The sequence below is a fragment of the Mustela nigripes genome, chromosome 14 (genome assembly GCF_022355385.1).
Source record: "Mustela nigripes isolate SB6536 chromosome 14, MUSNIG.SB6536, whole genome shotgun sequence".
NCBI lineage: Eukaryota > Metazoa > Chordata > Mammalia > Carnivora > Mustelidae > Mustela > Mustela nigripes.
Genome location: NC_081570.1, coordinates 6,455,028 through 6,473,935, shown reverse-complemented (window position 1 = coordinate 6,473,935; position 18,908 = coordinate 6,455,028). Strand labels below are relative to the sequence as shown.

General features: G+C 44.7%; 1 protein-coding gene across 1 annotated transcript in view; it reads right to left on the bottom strand.

Annotated features, from left to right (window-relative positions):
- Positions 1 to 18,908, bottom strand: part of SLC25A33 (solute carrier family 25 member 33) — a 38,155-nt gene that overhangs the window by 3,948 nt on the left and 15,299 nt on the right. Inside the window, exons 3-5 of the mRNA XM_059374998.1 lie at positions 5,924 to 6,001; positions 4,081 to 4,181; positions 2,356 to 2,422 (exon numbers count right to left, since the gene is read on the bottom strand). Of these exons, the coding sequence (XP_059230981.1) occupies positions 2,356 to 2,422; positions 4,081 to 4,181; positions 5,924 to 6,001 (246 nt within the window). The remainder of the gene's footprint in view (positions 1 to 2,355; positions 2,423 to 4,080; positions 4,182 to 5,923; positions 6,002 to 18,908) is intronic.

The following is an 18,908-nucleotide window of genomic DNA, read 5'->3' as shown; positions in this document are numbered from 1 at the left end:
CCGAGGCTCCTTCTCCACACCCGAGCCGGAGCAGCCTTTCTACTCCAGATCCAACCACACCACGGCCCGGCTTGAAAGCCTCTGATGGAGAGCTTCTCCATTTGGGCACTACTGACACTTTCCAGCAGATGGTTCTCTGCTGTGGAAGCTGTCCTTGCACGGAAACGTGTTTGGGATTACCCCGGCCTTCACCCACCAGACGCCAGAAGCATCCGACCTAAGTTGTGACAACTGGAAAAGTCTCCAGACATTGTCAAATGTCCCCTGGGGGGGAAGAGCGTTCCCCACTCTCACCCAAACCAGGGCTCTCATGGCTCTCCATAGCCCTCAACCCTCAAATTAGAGCCCGAAGCCAAACACCAAGACCCTGCCAGGGTTCTGAAGGCTGTATCCCCCCACCCACGCATTTCTGCAGCCTTGGCTTCCTGTGATCCCCCCTCCTCCAGCACAGGCACACACACACAGCGCACTCCAACCACGCTTCCCTGCCTTCAGGACCCCAGAAACGGAGGCTGCTTGTGTCTAGATTTTCCACATACTCCGTTCTCGGCCTGAAGCCCGTGCAGTGCACAGCCCCCCGCTCCCAGTATTTTTCAGACAGTAGGGTGGACATCTCTGCCACAGGAGGCCCTCTTGTGCCCGCCCTGCCTGGACGGCATCAGGGACCCTCGAGGGCTAGCAGTTCTGGCCCCTATTTCATCAGCCTACAGTTCTTTATCTTCGGTGAAGCTGTGAGCTTCTGGAAGGCAGGGCCCGTGCATATTTCCTGCTGTTTCCCCAGTGACTAGTACATAGCAAGCATGCAACAAATACGTGTTGTTTCAAGACTGGTTAACAGAGCCCCCCAAACAAAACTTTAAAATGTCCTGAGCATTCGGGTGCCTGGGTGGCTCGGTTGGTTAAGCGTCTGACTCTTGATTTGGGCTCAGGTCACGATCTCTTAGCAGGCAGTCGCTCGAGGATTCTCTCTCTCCCTCTGCCCCTCCCCCCACTCACACACTTTTTCTCTAAAATTAAAAAAAATTTAAAAATTAAAAAAAAAAAAAGGTAAAAAATACTATGTCCTGAGCATGGACTCTTATGAGGTAGACTTAAAAGAGTGCCTGTCCGGGCTCTTCGCTGACTTGCGCAGGTACCTGCTGCTAAGGAGGAATGATTACCAGGACTGGAATGGGGAGTGATTACCAAAGGTTTCCAGGAGAGAATGCTGGTCAGAAGCCTGAAGGACAAGCAGGTGTTCTTGAGCAACAAGAGGGGGAGAGGGATTCCTGGTGAGGGACAGCACACTCAAGGAAATGGAAGCCTAAGAGCACAGGACAGTTTTAGAAAACTGCAAAAGACCTTGAATGTTAAGCCCAGGAGTTAGGATTTGACTGTCAGAGTAAGCAAGATTCATCGAAGCATTATGTGCTAGCAATCTGTCCAAAATTATGAGATCTGATGGATTCTAGAAGCTTCTTTCACACAGAACGGATTGGAGGGGGAACATGGAATCTGACACCAATAGAAAAAACAAAGCAGACCTGTGGCTACACGTCCTGGCGGGGGGGTGGGGGGGTGGGTATTCTTGCTGCTTCTCTCTCTTCTTTACAGGTTGCTTAGATTTCGGCTGGACTAGCTGAAAGCCTCCAGTGCCCCCCCGCATTTCCAGGCCAAATCATTACACAAGGGTTCTTAGGACTCGATTACAGTGTCCCTTATCACCATCATGTCTTTGATATTATGGGGGTTATTGGGCCACTGCTTGATCTTGTTATTTACTGTGTTAAACAAGCTTATGACTATATTGCATTTTAAAACAACACTGACAACCGTACTTCAACAACCAGTTTCCACTGCTTTCGAAAAGATCATTGTGAAAAGCTGCGGCAGAGGCTTCCCCAGGCTGCCAAAGGGATCCACAGCATGAAAACGTTCAAAACCAAGGGCCAGAATTTCAGGGCAGAAATCCAGTATATCTGACGGCCTTGGAGATTAAAATGACCTTTTGCCATTTGACCTTCCCTGGCATCTTCCCACTTAAAAGACAGGCCATCTGGAGGAGCCCACAGAGCTCCAGTTGCCGGTGGGGTCGGCCAAGACCAGAGACCCACCAACTATCTGAGAGAAGTCAGGAGCGGTCAGGAGTGGGCAAACTTCCAGCCTCCCCCTGGGTGTTGACTTCGTCGGCCCTCATCTCCCCACAGTGGCTGGCAGCATGCAGCTCAAACCAGAAAGTGTTTCTACATAGCTTATGCTCAGGAGAAAAGAAGGATGGGGATGCCTAAGGGCTCTGTACACCTCTTTCCACAACTGGAGCTGGGAAGAAGCAGCAAATCTCCATGAATATTAAGGAAGGAACAATTAACAACTTACTTCCGTTCTAGCTGCATCCGGGTTTTAACCATCCATATAGGATTCATTAAGGTATTTGTGACAAAAGCTAGAAGAAGAAGAAAAAAAAGAAACAGAAAATGTCATTACTGAACACAGGCTTATTAAAGCTGTCTATTTCATATGATAAACTTTGAGATCAGGATTTAAACGGCTTCACAATAAAAATGGAAGAGTAGGAAGCAGTTACAGCTCCAGACTGCAGACGGAAGGTGCAGTCCCCTAAAATGTAACATCTTTTGATATGCTGGACCTAAAAGATTTATCTCCGTTTTTTAGAGCCCAGTCTAGTCTTTCTAACCTGTAGATGGTGCTGTTGGTATTTCTGTAAATGCAATTCCTATGATAAATCTGAAAACTATTCTAAAACTCAATTTATAAGCTTCAGATCCAGAAATAATTTGTTTTAAAAAGTTGGTTATCTAATCCAAAAGGTTGCCTTATATCACACTTAAAACAGAAGCCACCAAATCTCCCAATTTACTGGAACTTGAACATACGCATTTTAGTAGCTCACTAATCATGTCAGGAAATGGGAAGTTTTAAAGACTGAGCTGCTCACAGGAACCATTCTTCAAGTTTTCCTCATCTTAATATTGCTCATTGTTCTAGACCAACCAGAAAGAGTGGTACCGTGGTATCAGCCTGACACCCAGTGAGCTCTGAACGCCTCATCCCCTCCACAGTCCTAAACAGATTAACTGGGACCCCAGATAGTGGCTTAGGGAACTCCCTCCAGGCCTGCTGTATTTGTCAATGTTTTCTCTAGGTTAATTTTGCAAAAGTCACAAAACCAATGAATGGCTTAGAGCTTACGGCTCACTCGCTACCCCCTCACAAATGAGGGCCGACCTGTTTGTTCCGCCACTCTGCATTTCCTCCTCAGAGCTCTGTGTTTGGTAGAAACTCCTTTCTTGTGTGAAGCGGCTTTGTATATATATGCCATCTTCTACCTGGGGTCTAGTAATTGTGACCTGTAACTACTCAGATAGGATAAGAGAACTTTTATCTGGAGTCACAGAGGCAGACAAAACCTTACAGGCTGGCAGGACGCAGCAAAGTTCCACAGAGTGCCTGTTTAAGTTTTCCAGAATACTCTTCTATTTACAAGAGACATAAAATGGTACCTACACAGACAGAGCCTTCTCTCAGCAACCTACAAGTCCATGGTTATTTCCCAAGTATTTCTGGGGGAACAAATCCTGTTACGAATTTTCTATAGTAAGTGGGGAGACTCCTGTACTACCTGATCTGGCACTAGCCCACCTAAGATCTCCTCCACAGCCCCGAGCCCTCGTCACAGAACCCAGCTGGGGATACAAATGCCAGCTGTCCGCAGGGGACGCTGGACACCACGGAGAGTCACACACAAAAAGCTCCATCTTTAAAATAACTTAATGAAACAGAAAAACATGAAAACACATTAATATTCCTTTAAAGGAAACATAACACTCACCAGCAGCATGCATGAGCACAGGCAAATTTTGAGGGAGAATAAAAGTTTTAATTGTCAAAGAAAATGGAACCGAGTTACAAACTATTCGCAAACATTCATGTTTTTATTAGTTCCGACATAAAGCGTCAGAAAAATGCTTTCAGATGCAGAAGAAGCAGAGAGCTAATTTCTAATTCCTGGAAAAAGCTGTGTGGCACAACACGTGCTTTGGGAGAGTGAGAAACTCCTCTCCACTCACGGGGGTCACATACCTGCGGAGCCAGCTGAGAGAATGTGCACAAGGTTGCTGTTAGGCACAAAAATGCCATTGAACTGCTCTTTGGCTTTGGAGTAACACGCAAAGTACACAGCCCTGTTTGAAGAAAGAGAGAACGCTACGGACATTGGCATGGCACTACACACGTCCCTCCGCAACCTCTGAAAAATTGAGGAAACTATGGGAAAGGAGGTTCACATGTAACCAAAAGCTTGACCTTGTCTGTAAGACCAAAAGCTGCCGCAGGCCCTGCAGAAAGCTCCTGCCTGTCCCTCAGAACGTGTTCAGTGACGGTAGAAGCGGCCACGGTAACTAAGGAGGAGGAGACTTGGGTAATCTACAAAATCCACGTATATTCTTCTTCGTGCTGGGTGTCAATTCTTTAAGCACCAAAATCTATACTGAAACTTTTAAAATCTGTAATACTTCTAAAACACACCACACCCGCCTTCTACCACAGTGACTATATCATATGTAATTTTTTTTTATGACTCAGGATCAAGAAGGGAACAACCATCAAACGCACATTTTCATATCAAGCTTCCACCAGTGAACACGCCTTGGCCTCCCCCAACCCTGCAGCTCCTGTAGGTGGAGTCTAGGTACCCTCCCTCCCCCCAAGCCCTGGCTCTGATCTAGTCTTTGTCTGCTTCCCTTCTTTTGACTTCTTTCTTACTGGGGCTGGAGAGTAGGTGCTGGTTCATACTTTCCCTGCTCCTTCACCAGCAATGCCAGGGGAAATGCCTCTTTATTTTGGCTGGTCAAAGCATCGATCATGGAATGTATTTTTCAACTTAGGCTCTGGACTACTTGTCATTACTGCCTTACGTAACAGTATTCTGTTTTCTCCGGGTCCCGACTGTTCTAAATGGGTGTGGTGGCCAGGAAGCTACATCAGATTCACAGGTGTCACCAAATGAGTACTGTCCACAAGGACATACATCTCGGTTTTATTTACTATACATATGCAGTACGTCCGCCATCTATTATAATGCGAACCCCATATAATCTCACAGCCTAGTGCTTTTATTTTTAAATAGAGGAAACACATATGCTACAAAATTTTAAAGGAACAAAAGGATTTACTAAGAATCTTAATCTTTACAGCATCCTCAGGTGATCTGTGTATGGACTAGAACACAAATCTGCAAGAATCCAGGAAGCTTTCAGCCTTCACCTTACAGAAAACAACACTTTCCTTTTGTTACCAAGATGAATTCTCTTTGAAGTCTATCGGAGTATTACATAAAGTAATGTCAGTGCCCTACCCCTGCCACCTAGCTCCCCACCCAGGACACAAACTTTGAGAAGCAGCTTCCCCACTTTTCAGCGATAGGCTGCACACACACACTCTCACTGTTCACGTTTATCCAACAGCTTTAAAGAGATACAGAAATAAGGATGTTTTAAATAAAGTAAAGCCCAGAAGCCTTTAAAACTGCTTCAGCTCAGTGCTACCGAGTGCCTATGAATCACCTGTGGATCTTGCTGATGTAGGCCTGGGGTACGGTCTAAGAGGCGCAATTCTAATGAGCCCCAGGTGATGCCAACACTGCTGGCCACTGCTGCTATCTGAAGTAGCAGGTGACTGTTTTAGAAAAAGATTCCAGGAGATGCGAGTAGACGAATTTTCACTGAAGAATAAAATAACTAGACTCTTTCTCTCTCACACACACACACCAAAAGACGCACCAGCAGTTGTCACTATTCCGTATGTCAAATGCATCTAGGCAAATCCCACAGAGAAAAGAAACTGGCCATCTAGCAGTACTGCACTTCAGTACAAAAGGAGTATTATATATTCCATGCAGCAAGCCAGCTGAATGTTTAATGCTTACCTTGATGGCGCAACTCCAACCAAATTTGGACCCAAGCCTCTAAAAAGTGACTTTGGTCCCTCCTTCTCCAAGATTGACCTGAATAATGAAAGAAGATCTTTAAAATCCTTAGGCAGGGCCTATGCAAAACAGCGAGGCATCAGCCTTCACATCAGCTCTGTAAATACAGAACAGAATGTTTATAAGACCCCAGACTCTTATCTGACTATATCATATTACAGTACAGCATCAGAAGGCTGAAGCATACTGCTTTCATTACAGTGAAAAAGCATGTTTCAAAAGCACCAGTTTGGGGTGCTTGGGTGGCTCAGTGGGTTGGGCCTCTGCCTTCGGCTCAGGTCATGATCTCAGGGTCCTGGGATCGAGCCCCGCATGAGGCTCTCTGCTCTGCAGGGAGTCTGCTTCCTCCCACCACCCTGCCTGACTCTCTGCCTACTTGTGATCTCTGTCTGTCAAATAAATAAATAAAATCTTTTAAAAAAGAAAAAAGCACCAGTTTGACCTGTTTGCAAGAAGCCTTTTCCCTGGTTCACGAAGGACTGAGATGTTCAGGGTCTGCAATACATGCTAAAATCTCAGCGAGGCAGGAAGAGCAAGTGGCAAAAGCAGCTGATCCAGGGAATCACATCTTCATGGTAACAAAATTCACTGAGAAAAAGGTTCTGAGATTTATTTGGGTCATATTTCTTTTGGATTTACTCCTTATTTCTAATAGTCCTATCTTCCAGATCTTTACTTATTGTAGAAGGGCCCCAATCAGGGATACACAGAATAGAAAGACCAAATGATTCTCAAGGGCTGGATGAATGTTTTTTAAAGCCAAAGCACAGCATAGTATCTCAAGTTCAAAGGAAGACTGTGTCTTTTTAATTTCTAAAAATCATGGTAACAGAGATGCCTGCGTGGCTCAGTCCGTTACCTGTCTCCCTTCAGCTCAGATCGTGATCCCAGGGTCCTGGGATCAAGTCCCAAGTAACATACACATACAAATTTACCATTTTAAAGTGCAAGTTACTATGTATGTATGTACCATGTATGTTACCATGATTGTTTTTTGATTGTTTGTTTTTTTATTTTTTTATTGTTACCATGATTGTTTTTTAAAAGATTTTGTTTGTTTAAAAAATGATCATAATAACATATACATACAAATTTACCATTTTAAAGTGCACAGTTCAGTGTAGTAGTTCCACAATATTGTGCCACCATCATCTAAACTTCATCTCCTAAACTTCTTCATCTCCTTGAATTGCAATCATACCCATTAAATATTGACTCTCTATTACCCTCCCCACTCCCCCAACCCTTGGCAACCACCATTCTGCTTTCTGTCTCTATGAATTAGATTGCTTTAGGGACCTCAGAGGAGTGGAATTATTCAGTATTTGTCCTTTTGTGGCTGGTTTATTTTATTCAGTGTAGTGTCACTAACGTTCATATATATTGCAGAATATGCCAGAATTTCCTTCTTTCTTTAAGGCTGAATAATACCCCATTGTACATGGGCCACATGTTTGTCCATTTATCTGTTGGTAGATACTCGAGTTGCTTCCACTCTTGGCTACTGTGATTAATGCTGCTGTGAACATGAGTGTCCAAGTATCTGTTCAGGTCCTCAGTTTAAATTCTTAGGGGTACATGCCCAGAAGGGGAACTGCTGGATCATGCAGCAATTTTTATGTATAATTTTCTGAGAATCTGCTATGCTATCCCAGCAGCTGTACCCTTTTACATTCCCACTGACAATGGACAAGGGCTCCATTTTTCCACACCCCTGCCAATATGCTTTAAAAAAAAGTGTTAATGTGTTTTTTCATTGAAAGTGACTGGGGGCAGGGAGAGGTGTGGGTGGCTCAGTCAGTTAAACATCTGCCTTTAGCTCAGGTCACGATCCCAGCGTCCTGCGATTGAGCCCTGCACCAGGCTCCCTCCTCAGCAGAGAACCTGCTGCTCCCTCTCCCTCCTCCTGCTCCCTCTCCTGGAGTGAGTGAGTGAGTGAGTGAGTGAGTGTGTCTGTGTGCGTGCGCGCGGTGCTTACTCTCTCTGTCAAATAAATAAATAAAATCTTCCAAAAAAAAAAAAAAAAAAAAGGTGGGGCATCTGGGTGGCTCAGTGCATTGGGCCTCTCTGCCTTTGGCTTGGGTCGTGATCCCAGGGTCCTGGGATGGAGCCCTGCATCGGGCTCTCTTATGATCTCTCTCTCTCTGTCAAATAAATAAATAAAAATATATTTTTTTTAAAGATTTTTATTTATTTATTTGACAGATAGAGACGACAAGTAGACAGAGAGGCAGGCAGAGAGAGAGGAGGAAGCAGGCTCCCCACGGAGCAGAGAGCCGATGCAATGTGGGGCTTGGGCTCAATCCCTGGGATCATGACCTGAGCCAAAGGCAGAGGCTTTAACCCACTGAGCCAACCAGGTAACCCTAAATAAATAAAATCTTAAAAAAAAATAAAAAGGGGATGCCTGGGTGGCTCAGTGGGTTGAGCCACTGCCTTCGGCTCAGGTCGTGATCTCAGGGTCCTGGGATCGAGTCCCGCATCGGGCTCTCAGCTCAGCAGGAAGCCTGCTTCCCTCTCTCTCTGCCTGCCTCTCTACTTGTAATCTCTGTCAAATAAACAAATAAATCTTTAAATAAATAAATAAATAAATAGGTGACTAAGGAAGGATTGTGTAGAACATTCTTTAGAGGTATTTTCCCGCTCCAACGTAATGACTCTTCAAGTTGGTTAAATTTATTCTTTTCAATGGCTCAATTTTCTTTTTTTTTTTTTTAATTTTTATTATTATTATTTTTTAAATTTATTTGACAGACAGAGATCACAAGTAGGCAGAGAGGCAGGCAGAGAGAGAGGAAGGAAAGCAGAATCCCTGCTGAGCACAGAGCCCGATGCGGGACTGGATCCCAGGACCCTGAGATCATGACCTGAGCCGAAAGCAGAGGCTTTAACCCACTAAGCCACCCAGGTGCCCCTCAATGGCTCAATTTTCATGATATCCAAGGGAATTTACATTACACTGAGGTCCCCTCTAATTTCATTTCCTTCTCTTACTGCAGATTTTTCTGCACCTGGTAATTAGTCTGTCCAATCTGACAGCATTCTAAGTTTATCTAGCTCACTAATAATTGTATTGTTGTCAGAAGAATTTATATATACAATATTTACCTTCATTATGACACTGAAGGTAAAATAAAACGTTTTCCACTTTGCGGAAAAGCTACTGGTAAAGTGAATCCTTGCCAATTTTATTTCTACCACCTTCCACTTTTCCCATACAGGAAAGTTTCTAGAAACAAAGCTGAAATTTTTGGTGAAGAAGAGGTTAAGGTGATGTTTTGGTCCCTGGCATGCTGGATAATGTTCAACTTTTATCCATTCATAGTTTTCTTTCCTGTTCTTTCCTTTTTTCAAGTCAGTGTAATTTTTCATGGTCTAGAGTCCCTGACTGTACAAACTAAAAAATGTGAATCTTAGCTTCTCTTCTTCAAATCTGTGGATGTTTATAAAATATCTGAATTGCCTGAAAAGGAAAGAATATTTGTACCTGTAAGAGCTATGCTCAAAAATGGCAGGTTAGGGCACCTGGGTGGCTCAGTGGGTTAAGCCGCTGCCTTCGGCTCAGGTCATGATCTCAGGGTCCCGGGATGGAGTCCTGCATAGGGCTCTCTGCTCAGCGGAGGGCCTGCTTCCTCCGCTCTCTCTCTCTGCCTGCCTCTCTGCCTACTTGTGATTTCTCTCTGTCAAATAAATAAATAAAATCTTAAAAAAAAAAAAAATGGCAGGTTAGCAATTAGATAAGAGAAAAGAAATAAAAGGTATTTGAACTCATGACCCTGAGATCAAGACAGGAACTAAAATCAAGAGTGCGAGGCTGAACTGACTGAGCCACCCAGGCGCCCCAGCAAAGCTCTTTACTCAGAGAACACACTCTCATACACAGGAATACTAAGGAACGCACTGAACAATTACTGTAACGAAAAAACAAGTTCAGCAGGTTGCAGTGAACAAGATGGATACACAAACACCAACTGTATTTCTACACAGCAGCAATGAACAATCTGAATACAAAAATACAAACGGATTCCATTTACAACAGCTGTCAAGAACATTCCTAACCACAGGGAGATGGAGTAGTTCAGCGGTTGCCAGGGTGGGGGAGGGGGAACTGGGAATGACTATGGATGGGTACTTGTCTCCTTGGGGTGCTGAAAATGTTCTAGGACTAGATAGTGGCTGTGGTTACATAATTCTGCGACTATACTAAAACCCACTGCACTTCAAAATTTTAAACTGTGCATTTTAAAAGGGTAAATTTTATGGTATGTGAATAACAACACAATAAAGCTATTCTTTTAAAAAGTAATGAACTGGGGCGCCTGGGTGGCTCAGTGGGTTAAAGCCTCTGCCTTCAATTCAGGTCATGATCCCAGGGTCCTGGGATCGAGCCCCGCATCGGGCTCTCTGCTCAGCAATGAACCGCTTCTCTTCCTCTCTCTACCTGCCTCTCTGCCTACTTGTGATCTCTGTCAAATAAATAAATAAAATCTTAAAAAAGAAAGTAAAATAAAAAATAAAAAGCAATGAACTGCACCCTAGTTCCATCTGAATTGCTATTACAAAATATTAACTGTCTTCTTTTCTCTTTCTCTTTAAAAAAAAAAAAAGATTTTATTTATTTATTTGGCAGAGAGAGAGACAGCAAGAGAGGGAACATAAACAGGGGGAGTGGGAGAGGAAGAAGCAGCCTTTGTGCTGAGCAGGAGGCTGACGCAGGCCTCAATCCCAGGACCCTGGGATCATGACCTGAGCCTAAGGCAGACGCTTAATGACAGCCCAGGCGCCCTCTCTCTTTTTTTTTAAGATTTTATTTTGTTTTATTTTGACAGAGATCACAAGTAGGCAGAGAGGCAGGCAGAGAGAGAGAGGGGGAAGCAGGCTCCCTGCTGAGCAGAAAGCCTGATGTGGGGCTTGATCTCAGGACCCTGGGATCATGACCTGAGCCGAAGGCAGAGGCTTTAACCCACTGAGCCACCCAGGCGCCCCCTCTCTCTCTTTTTTTTAAAACAACGGTCTTATTTTCTAATCATACAGTGTTTTCCCTACTGGCAGTTATCAATCCAGGCCCTTTCAAGGGATCCCATGATGCACTATTGTTTGGGTCGCCTGAACTCTCCGGCCAGCCCTGAGCATCACATGAAGGGCCTTTGTCTGAGATCATCATTAGAGAACACATCTACTCTAAGTAGAGTGTACCTTTTTCTTTCTTTCTTTCTTTTTTTTTTTTTTTTTTTTTTGTGATGGCATCTGGGGAATGTAAAAGCAAGGCATTTAAAATGAGACCTAGCTACGCAATGTAACATTACTTGGCAATGAAAAGGAAGGAAGCACTGATAAACACAAAAACAAGGATGACCTTCAAGAAACATTACACGAAAGAAGCCAGACACAAGAGGCCCTATATTGTTGTTTCATGTTATTTCTTTTTTTTTCCCTTTTTAAAGATTTTATTTATTTGACAGAGATCACAGGTAGGCAGAGAGGCAGGCAGAGAGAGAGAGGAAGGGAAGCAGGCTCCCTGCCGAGCAGATAGCCCGATGTGGGCTCCCACTAAGCCACCCGGGCGCCCCTGTTTCATGTTATTTCTATGAAATGTCCAGAGGAGACAAGTCTAGAGACAGAAAGTGTATAGTGGATGGTTGCCTCGGCCGGACTGGGCGGTGGGAGAATGACTGCAAATGGGTGAGAGGTTTCTTTTGGGGATAAAAATGTTCTAAGATCAAATTAGTAGCGTTGGCCACACAAAACTGTGCACATACTAAAAAAGTTGAATGGTATTCTTTATTTTTTTTTATTTTTTATTTTTTTAAATTTTATTTATTTATCAGAGAGAGAGAGAGAGGGGGAGAGAGCGAGCACAGGCAGACAGAATGGCAGGCAGAGGCAGAGGGAGAAGCAGGCTCCCCGCTAAGCTAGGAGCCCGACGTGGGACTCGATCCCAGGATGCTGGGATCATGACCTGAGCTGAAGGCAGCTGCTTAACCAACTGAGCCACCCAGGCGTCCCGAATGGTATTCTTTAAATGGGTAAACCGTATGGTATGCAAATTACATCTTAATGTTAAACAAACCAAAAAACCACCCGGCAAGGAGAAAAGAAAGTGTCCTTGGAAAAAAATCTATTAACAGAGCACGGGTGCCTGGGTAGCTCAGTATGTTGCCTTTGGCTCAGTTCATGACTGCAGAGTCCTGGGATCGAGCCCTGCATCAAGCTCCCTGCTCAGGGGAAGTCGGCTTCTCCTTCTGCCCCCTCTCCCCCATGCACACGCTCTCTCTCTCAAATAAATAAAAGGAATGAAAATGGGTTAGTTAGTAGGGTTAGTTAGAAAGCAGTATATTAATACCGAATTTCTTGAATTTGAAAACCACCGTGGCTTGAAAAGAATACCCTTGTTATTAGGAAATAAATGCTGAAGAACTGAGGTAAAGGGGTATAATGCATGTAATCTATTTTCCAATGGTTCAGAGAAAAATATATATGTATACACAGAAAAAAATGAAAAAATACAAATGTGGCAATGTTACAAAAGGGTGATCTGAGGTAAAGAATATAACCAAGTAATCTGTACCATTTCTGTAACTCTTCTGTTTGAAATTATTTCAAAGTAAAAAGTTCTTTAAAAAAAAAAGTTATAGGTCATAGGTTATAAAAATAGTAAACTCATGACGACAGCCCACAAAGTCACAGAAGCAAGGGGTGGGGTAAAGACAATTCTTGGGTTTCTGTAAAACCTAACATGCCAACTGAAGTTCCTGCACTTAGAGTGAACTTTCCTACTGGCTCAAACAAGCCACTCAGCTTTTCCTAGGCAGGAGAATTTAGTGTTTTCAACTGCAAATACTTTACTTTCACTCTTGCTCAGAACAGGACTGGGCTTTCAAAAAGCCAAGCTTTCTGAACAAAAACCTCTCTCAAGTAACACCTTTAAGTGACCTACAACTTATAAGAGATATAAAAGATTTCAAATGGTCAGTGCAGCCGAACATTTTTCAAGTTTAGATTCTGTCTGTGGTCCCATTAATGGCCAGGGTGCAGAGCCAGGCGCAGGAGGCAGCTCAGCATGATTAAGGGACTCTGGCTCCAGGAAGCCCCAAGCCTCTCATCTATAATGCAGTAGGGAACTGGTGTCCTCAAGTGACTCAGGCCTTTTAAGAACTGCAGAAAGACGGTCTCCATAGCTACGCATACTAACAGTGGGCAAAAAGTCAAATCTGTTACATAATCCCAACTTCTAACCTATCTGGATGTTTACAAAACTCGTCTGGAACAATCAAGTTCCCACTATAAATGGTATGCTTCAGCTTCATAATAAAGCATGTCAGGATCCAGACTGATTTTCCCACAGTCATATCGAGTTTAATTTAGAAAAGAAATGCGAAAGAAAACTAGGCTCTTGTTTGGAGCATTTCATTCTCTTCGCTAGGTTTAAACACAATATGCATACTGCAGACTAATCCAAGACAAAGATCTCATCTGAACACAGTTTTTATAAGACAGAGACTACCTTCCTAATATATTACTTTCCAGATTAAAAAAGTAGTTGAAACAACAAAAATAAGGTATCTGAGTAGTTTACAGAATAGCTCTGACAGAAAAAGATGAACTCTGAAGACTTTTTTTTTTTTTAAAGATTTTGTTTATTTATTTGACAGAGATCACAAGTAGGCAGAGAGGCAGGCAGAGAGAGAGGAGGAAGCAGGCTCCCCGCTGAGCAGAGCCTGATGCGGGGCTCGATCCCAGGACCCTGAGATCATGACCTGAGCCAAAGGCAGAGGCTTAACCCACTGAGCCACCCAGGTGCCCCCTCTGAAGACTTTGTAAAGCAGACACCAGAGATAAACTGATGTATTAGTAATCGCTATGGCAAATCTAACAGCGAGAACCTAAATATGCTAGCATCTTGCCTTTTTTTTTTTTTTCTTTTTAAGTAACTATATTCGAAATGTAAAGGTTACTACTGGTGCTCCAGTAGAGGATAAATTTTTTTTTTCGTAACAGCTTACCCTGACATGAGCCATGTGCAAACACTGATTTGCATTTTGAAAAATGTATTTCCTGTAAAGAAATTCTGTTGCCTGGTTGAGTCTTTTAAAGGAGTACTGCCTGAAGGATAAGACTAGAAATAAGCTACTTAGTGTTAAGTGAATAATCATTTTATTCACTTGGGTGTTTGGTAACTCAATGTCCTCTGCAACTGTGAACAGACAACCCTGATGTGCTTTGTGCTATAGAGAAAAGGCCTGATTCTTGTCCTCCTTTTGTCATTTACCAGATAAAAAGCCCTCTCTGGAGGTGCCTGGGTGGTTCAGTGCCTTAAAGCCTCTGCCTTCCGTTCAGGTCATGATCCGAGGGCCCTGGGATTGAGCCCTGCATTGGGCTCTCTGCTCAGCAGGGAGCCTGTTTCCCTCTCTCTCTGCCTGCCTCTCTACTTGTGATCTCTGTAAAATAAATAAAATCTTAAAAAAAAAAAAAAAAAGCCCTCTCTGTAGATGCCCATTGCTGCCCTTGGCTCAGCCACGTTCAGGGAAAAAGGAGAAAGCCAGCTGGTAACCTACATTGGAGGGGAGGGCTGCTTCAAGCAGGGTGGTGGCAGAGAGAGAGAACAGCTGCCCTGTCCCAGGACCCTGGAACCATGCTTCCCATGCTGGCGCTCTCCACATTTAAGTGCTGAGTAACACGTTGCTTTTAGAATGCATAATAGGGAAAGACTAGATTTCCCCTGCAGAGCAAGTACACTTTCTTCAGATGAGAATTATGTAATAGGATAGTCGCCCTTTTTTGCCTTGGCCACCAAGAAACTCGGTTATAAATCTTATGTTTAAAAAGGTGCAGAAAGTGGGGTGCCTGGGTGGCTCAGTGGGTTAAGCCGCTGCCTTCGGCTCGGGTCATGATCGCAGGGTCCTGGGATGGAGCCCCACATCCCACTCTCTCCTCTGCAGGGAGCCTGCTTCCTCCTCTCTCTCTCCCTGGCTGCCTCTCTGCCTACTTGTGGTATCTGTCTGTCAAATAAACAAACAAAATCTTTAAAAAAAAAAAGTGCAGAAAGTACATATTTTGACAGTGGCTAGCATTCATGATTTACACGGTGCGGTGTGTGCGCTGACCCCTTTATATCCCGTATCTTATGACATGCCCCAATTCATTCATCCATTCTACTGGTACTGAATGCGTACTACTATGTGACAGGCAGCATTCTACATGCACGGGGACACCTCAGAGACCAAGACAAATCAAAGTCCCTGTGTTCAAGGAACCTTGACTCTGATGGGCCAGAGAGAAAGTAAGTGATATAAACACGTAAACTACACTGCATGTTGGATGGAGGGTAAGTGCTGGAGACAGAAACAGAGCAGGAGGAGGCATGGGGCGAGAGGGGGGGCCCAGTTTTAAACAGCATGGTCACTGCAAGGCCTTCCCGCAGAGGCGACAACTGGGAGTCAGCCAGGCAGAGGCGTCCTAGCACAAAGGCCCTTCCGCGGCAAACGCTGCACTGCTCCTAGGATAGAAGGCTGAGAAGGAGCAGAAAGGAGGCCAGTGTAGCCGGGTGCGGGAGGGGAACTGATGGCGGGGCGGGGGGGACACTGGGGCGGCCACCGGGAGAGCCTACTGAGTGGCAAGCATGACTGTGACTCTGGTCCTTGGGCTGTGCGTGGTTGGTGCGTGGAGGGCCCTGAGGGCTCCGTGGAGAACACGCTGAGAAGCGGGCGTCAGGACGCCCGTGGAGCAGCACAGGGGACATGTGGCGGCCACCCTCCTGGCGGTGGCGGAGCAAGGAGGGCCCAGGGGTCTGCGGGTCAGCTTCCGACAGACGCCGGAGGCAGAGATGGGAGAGCCTCCTGCAGGGCAGTGAGAGGTAAGATCTCAGGTGACTCTGGGGCTTCAGATCCGCAGTGGGAAGGACGGAGCTGCCTTTCCCAGACACCGAGAAGACTTGGGGACAGCGGGGGAGGCTCGGAGCAGCGCCAACAATGCTCCAGACGCCTGGCAGCCACCCAAGCCGAGCCATCCCACAGGCAGCGGACGACAGTGACGCTTGGGAGAAACGCTGTCATTACAGGTGGTACTTAAAGCCCCAAGACCAGAAGCTATCCTGAACGGGGCGGCGGGAGCAGGGCAGAGGGTCACCATGGGAGCCCCGGGGCCTCCAACATCAACAGGCTGTCACGGAGACTCAGCAACCACGCAGAAGCCGAGACCAGTGCGGCGAGGGTGGTCCTGTCCGGCTCTGAGCTGGAGCCACAGCTGTTTCCACATGAAAGAAGCAGCAGAGCTTCGTGCTGGGGGCGGGGGTTGAGGAAGGGATGGGGAGGGGGCTGTCACTGTCTGCTCTTAGCTGCTTCAATCTTTCTTAGGAATCTACTTTAAGGGGCGCCTGGGTGGCTCAGTGGGTTAAGCCGCTGCCTTTGGCTCAGGTCATGATCTCAGGGTCCTGGGATCGAGTCCCGCATCAGGCTCTCTGCTCAGCAGGGAGCCTGCTTCCCTTCCTCTCTCTCTGCCTGCATCTCTGCCTACTTGTGATCTCTCTCTCTCTGTGTGTCAAATCAATCAATCAATCTTTAAAAAAAAAAAAGAAATCTACTTTAAGGTGAATATACATTGAAATGACATTGAGCAAGTCACTTAACCTCTAATTTGCACTTCCTCATCTATAAAGTAAGGGTCTATAAAATTATTTCACACCTGAATGCTGATCTCAGAGTTCCTGTGAAAACTGAGTGAAGTAATACTATAGAAACGTGATCATTTTTTAACTCGAAAGCTAATGAAGATCAGTTGACAATCTTCAAAGTGTATATATACATCAAGTTGAGGAAATAAAGCTTAATGAAACAGCTTTTGAGTGAAAAACATCACCTTACAAACACTATTCTAACAAAATATTATGACAAAAATTTTACTTAATACTTCCATTATGCATATTTTGATGTAAATAGAGAGCATATTTTGATGTAAATACAGAATATGTGATTTTAAAAATTTTTTTAATTTTTATAATTTTAAAGATTTTATTAATTTATTTGACAGAGAGATCACAAGCAGGCAGAGAGGTAGGCAGAGAGAGAGGGGGGAAGCAGGCTCCCTGCTGAGCAGAGAGCCTCATGTGGGGCTCGATCCCAGGACCCTAAGATCATGACCTGAACCGAAGGCAGAGGCTTTAGCCCACTGAGCCACCCAGAGGCCCCCAGAACACGCGGTTTTAAAAAGTATTCATGTGTCAGTAACGTCTCCTAGTTGTGTAGTTGTGGCTGTGTGAACTGATGACTGCTGGGGGTCCCCAGGGGAAAGGAGTTGGCCTGTGTGTGTTGTGGCGTGGGCACTGTTCCGGTATTTTATAAGAGAGGAAGGCTATTTTCCTTTGACTGACATTTTAATGTAACAACCGTCCTCACTGAGGGAAAATATGTACATAGAGAACCAGAAAGAAAGACAGATTTATAGGAGAGAGACAGAGATACTGGGGACGTAGAACATGCAGCCTAAAAACTGCCGCCGGAGAAACATCCCATTTACCTTTGTTTACCGTACAAGCTTGGCCCTGCGGACACCCACAATTTCTGGGTAACAGTTTCCAGCTACAGTAAATAGATAAATCCACTAGTCATGAGTTATTTGGCAAGCACGTTAAGAGGAAGTTCTTTCTGGATGTCAGTAAAGTTGGCAAATTACCTATTTCATTATGTCCAAAGCACTGTGTGTTCCTCAGAAGAAGGTTGTCATGTGAGACACTGCCACTGGCTAAACATGTAAAAAGACAAACCAGGATGGGGATGTTTCCACAGTCGTAGCTTTTAACCATGTGGACTTGTCTCTCTCCCTACCTGGATCAAAGTGTGCCTCCCTATCTCCGAGTTTCTCTTTTCTGGGCCTGTCTCTAGGTAGGCTTTCTGTCTTTTGTGTCTCCAAGCCCCTTCTCGGTATTTCACCGACTCGGCTGACGGTCCTGGAGTCCTGGGTACCAGCCCCCTTTTCCCTAGCTGGGTTTTGGATACTCTCACTTGGGACCTTGCCCTCAGCAGCCGGTCTGCTGTCCAATTTCGCTCTATAAACTCAGACGCACTCTCATACACACATCTGGCATGGAGGCCTGGATGACTCATTAGTAGTCTTTACAAACAAAACGTGACTAAAAATAAATTTAGAACTTTCCAATTCATTCCACCTTATCTAAAATGTGACTGAATTCTGTCCAAAGTGTTAAAGTGAATGGTTACTAAGACAGAACATTTCCGTTTTATTTCATCTTTTCCTAACATTTCCCAACTCAACATCTTACAGTGACAAAATAGCAATGTCTTTCTTGAACACACCCTTTTCTGCTTAAGTTTCAGAAACCTCAACGTCCTGTTTAGCTAAATTCAACTACTATTCATTGAAACAGCCCTTTTACACTCATTTTTTAAAGATTTTTTAATAGTTATTATTTTTTTAAGAAAGACTTTATTAATCTGTAAGAGAGAGAGAGAGGATGAGCGGGATGCGGGGGAGGTATAGAGGCGGAAGGAGAAGCAGGTTCCCGCGGAGCAGGGTGCCTGATGCGGGACTCGATCCCAGGACCCCGGGATCGTGACATGAGTTGAAGGCAGACGCTTAACCAACTGAGCCACCACGATTTTTTATTTTTAAGTGATTTCTGCACCTGACGTGAACTTAAACTCACAACCTTGAGATCAAGAGTCGTGTGCTCCGACTGAGCCCTGTTAAACTGAACCCCTGTTAAACACCTCTATGAAAGTACACGGCCCCAAGCTAAAACTCAGGCATTACCAAGCCTTCTTCTTTGTTTCTGATTCTACCTTAAGCATGGAGACTGATAAGCCAAACTCCAGCCTTCAAAATCTTCAGCCACTTCATAAGCAAATGAGACATTTTTAATGCAGTAAAAATAACACACTAAGCAGGTAGCCTCGGTATGAAACAAACATTT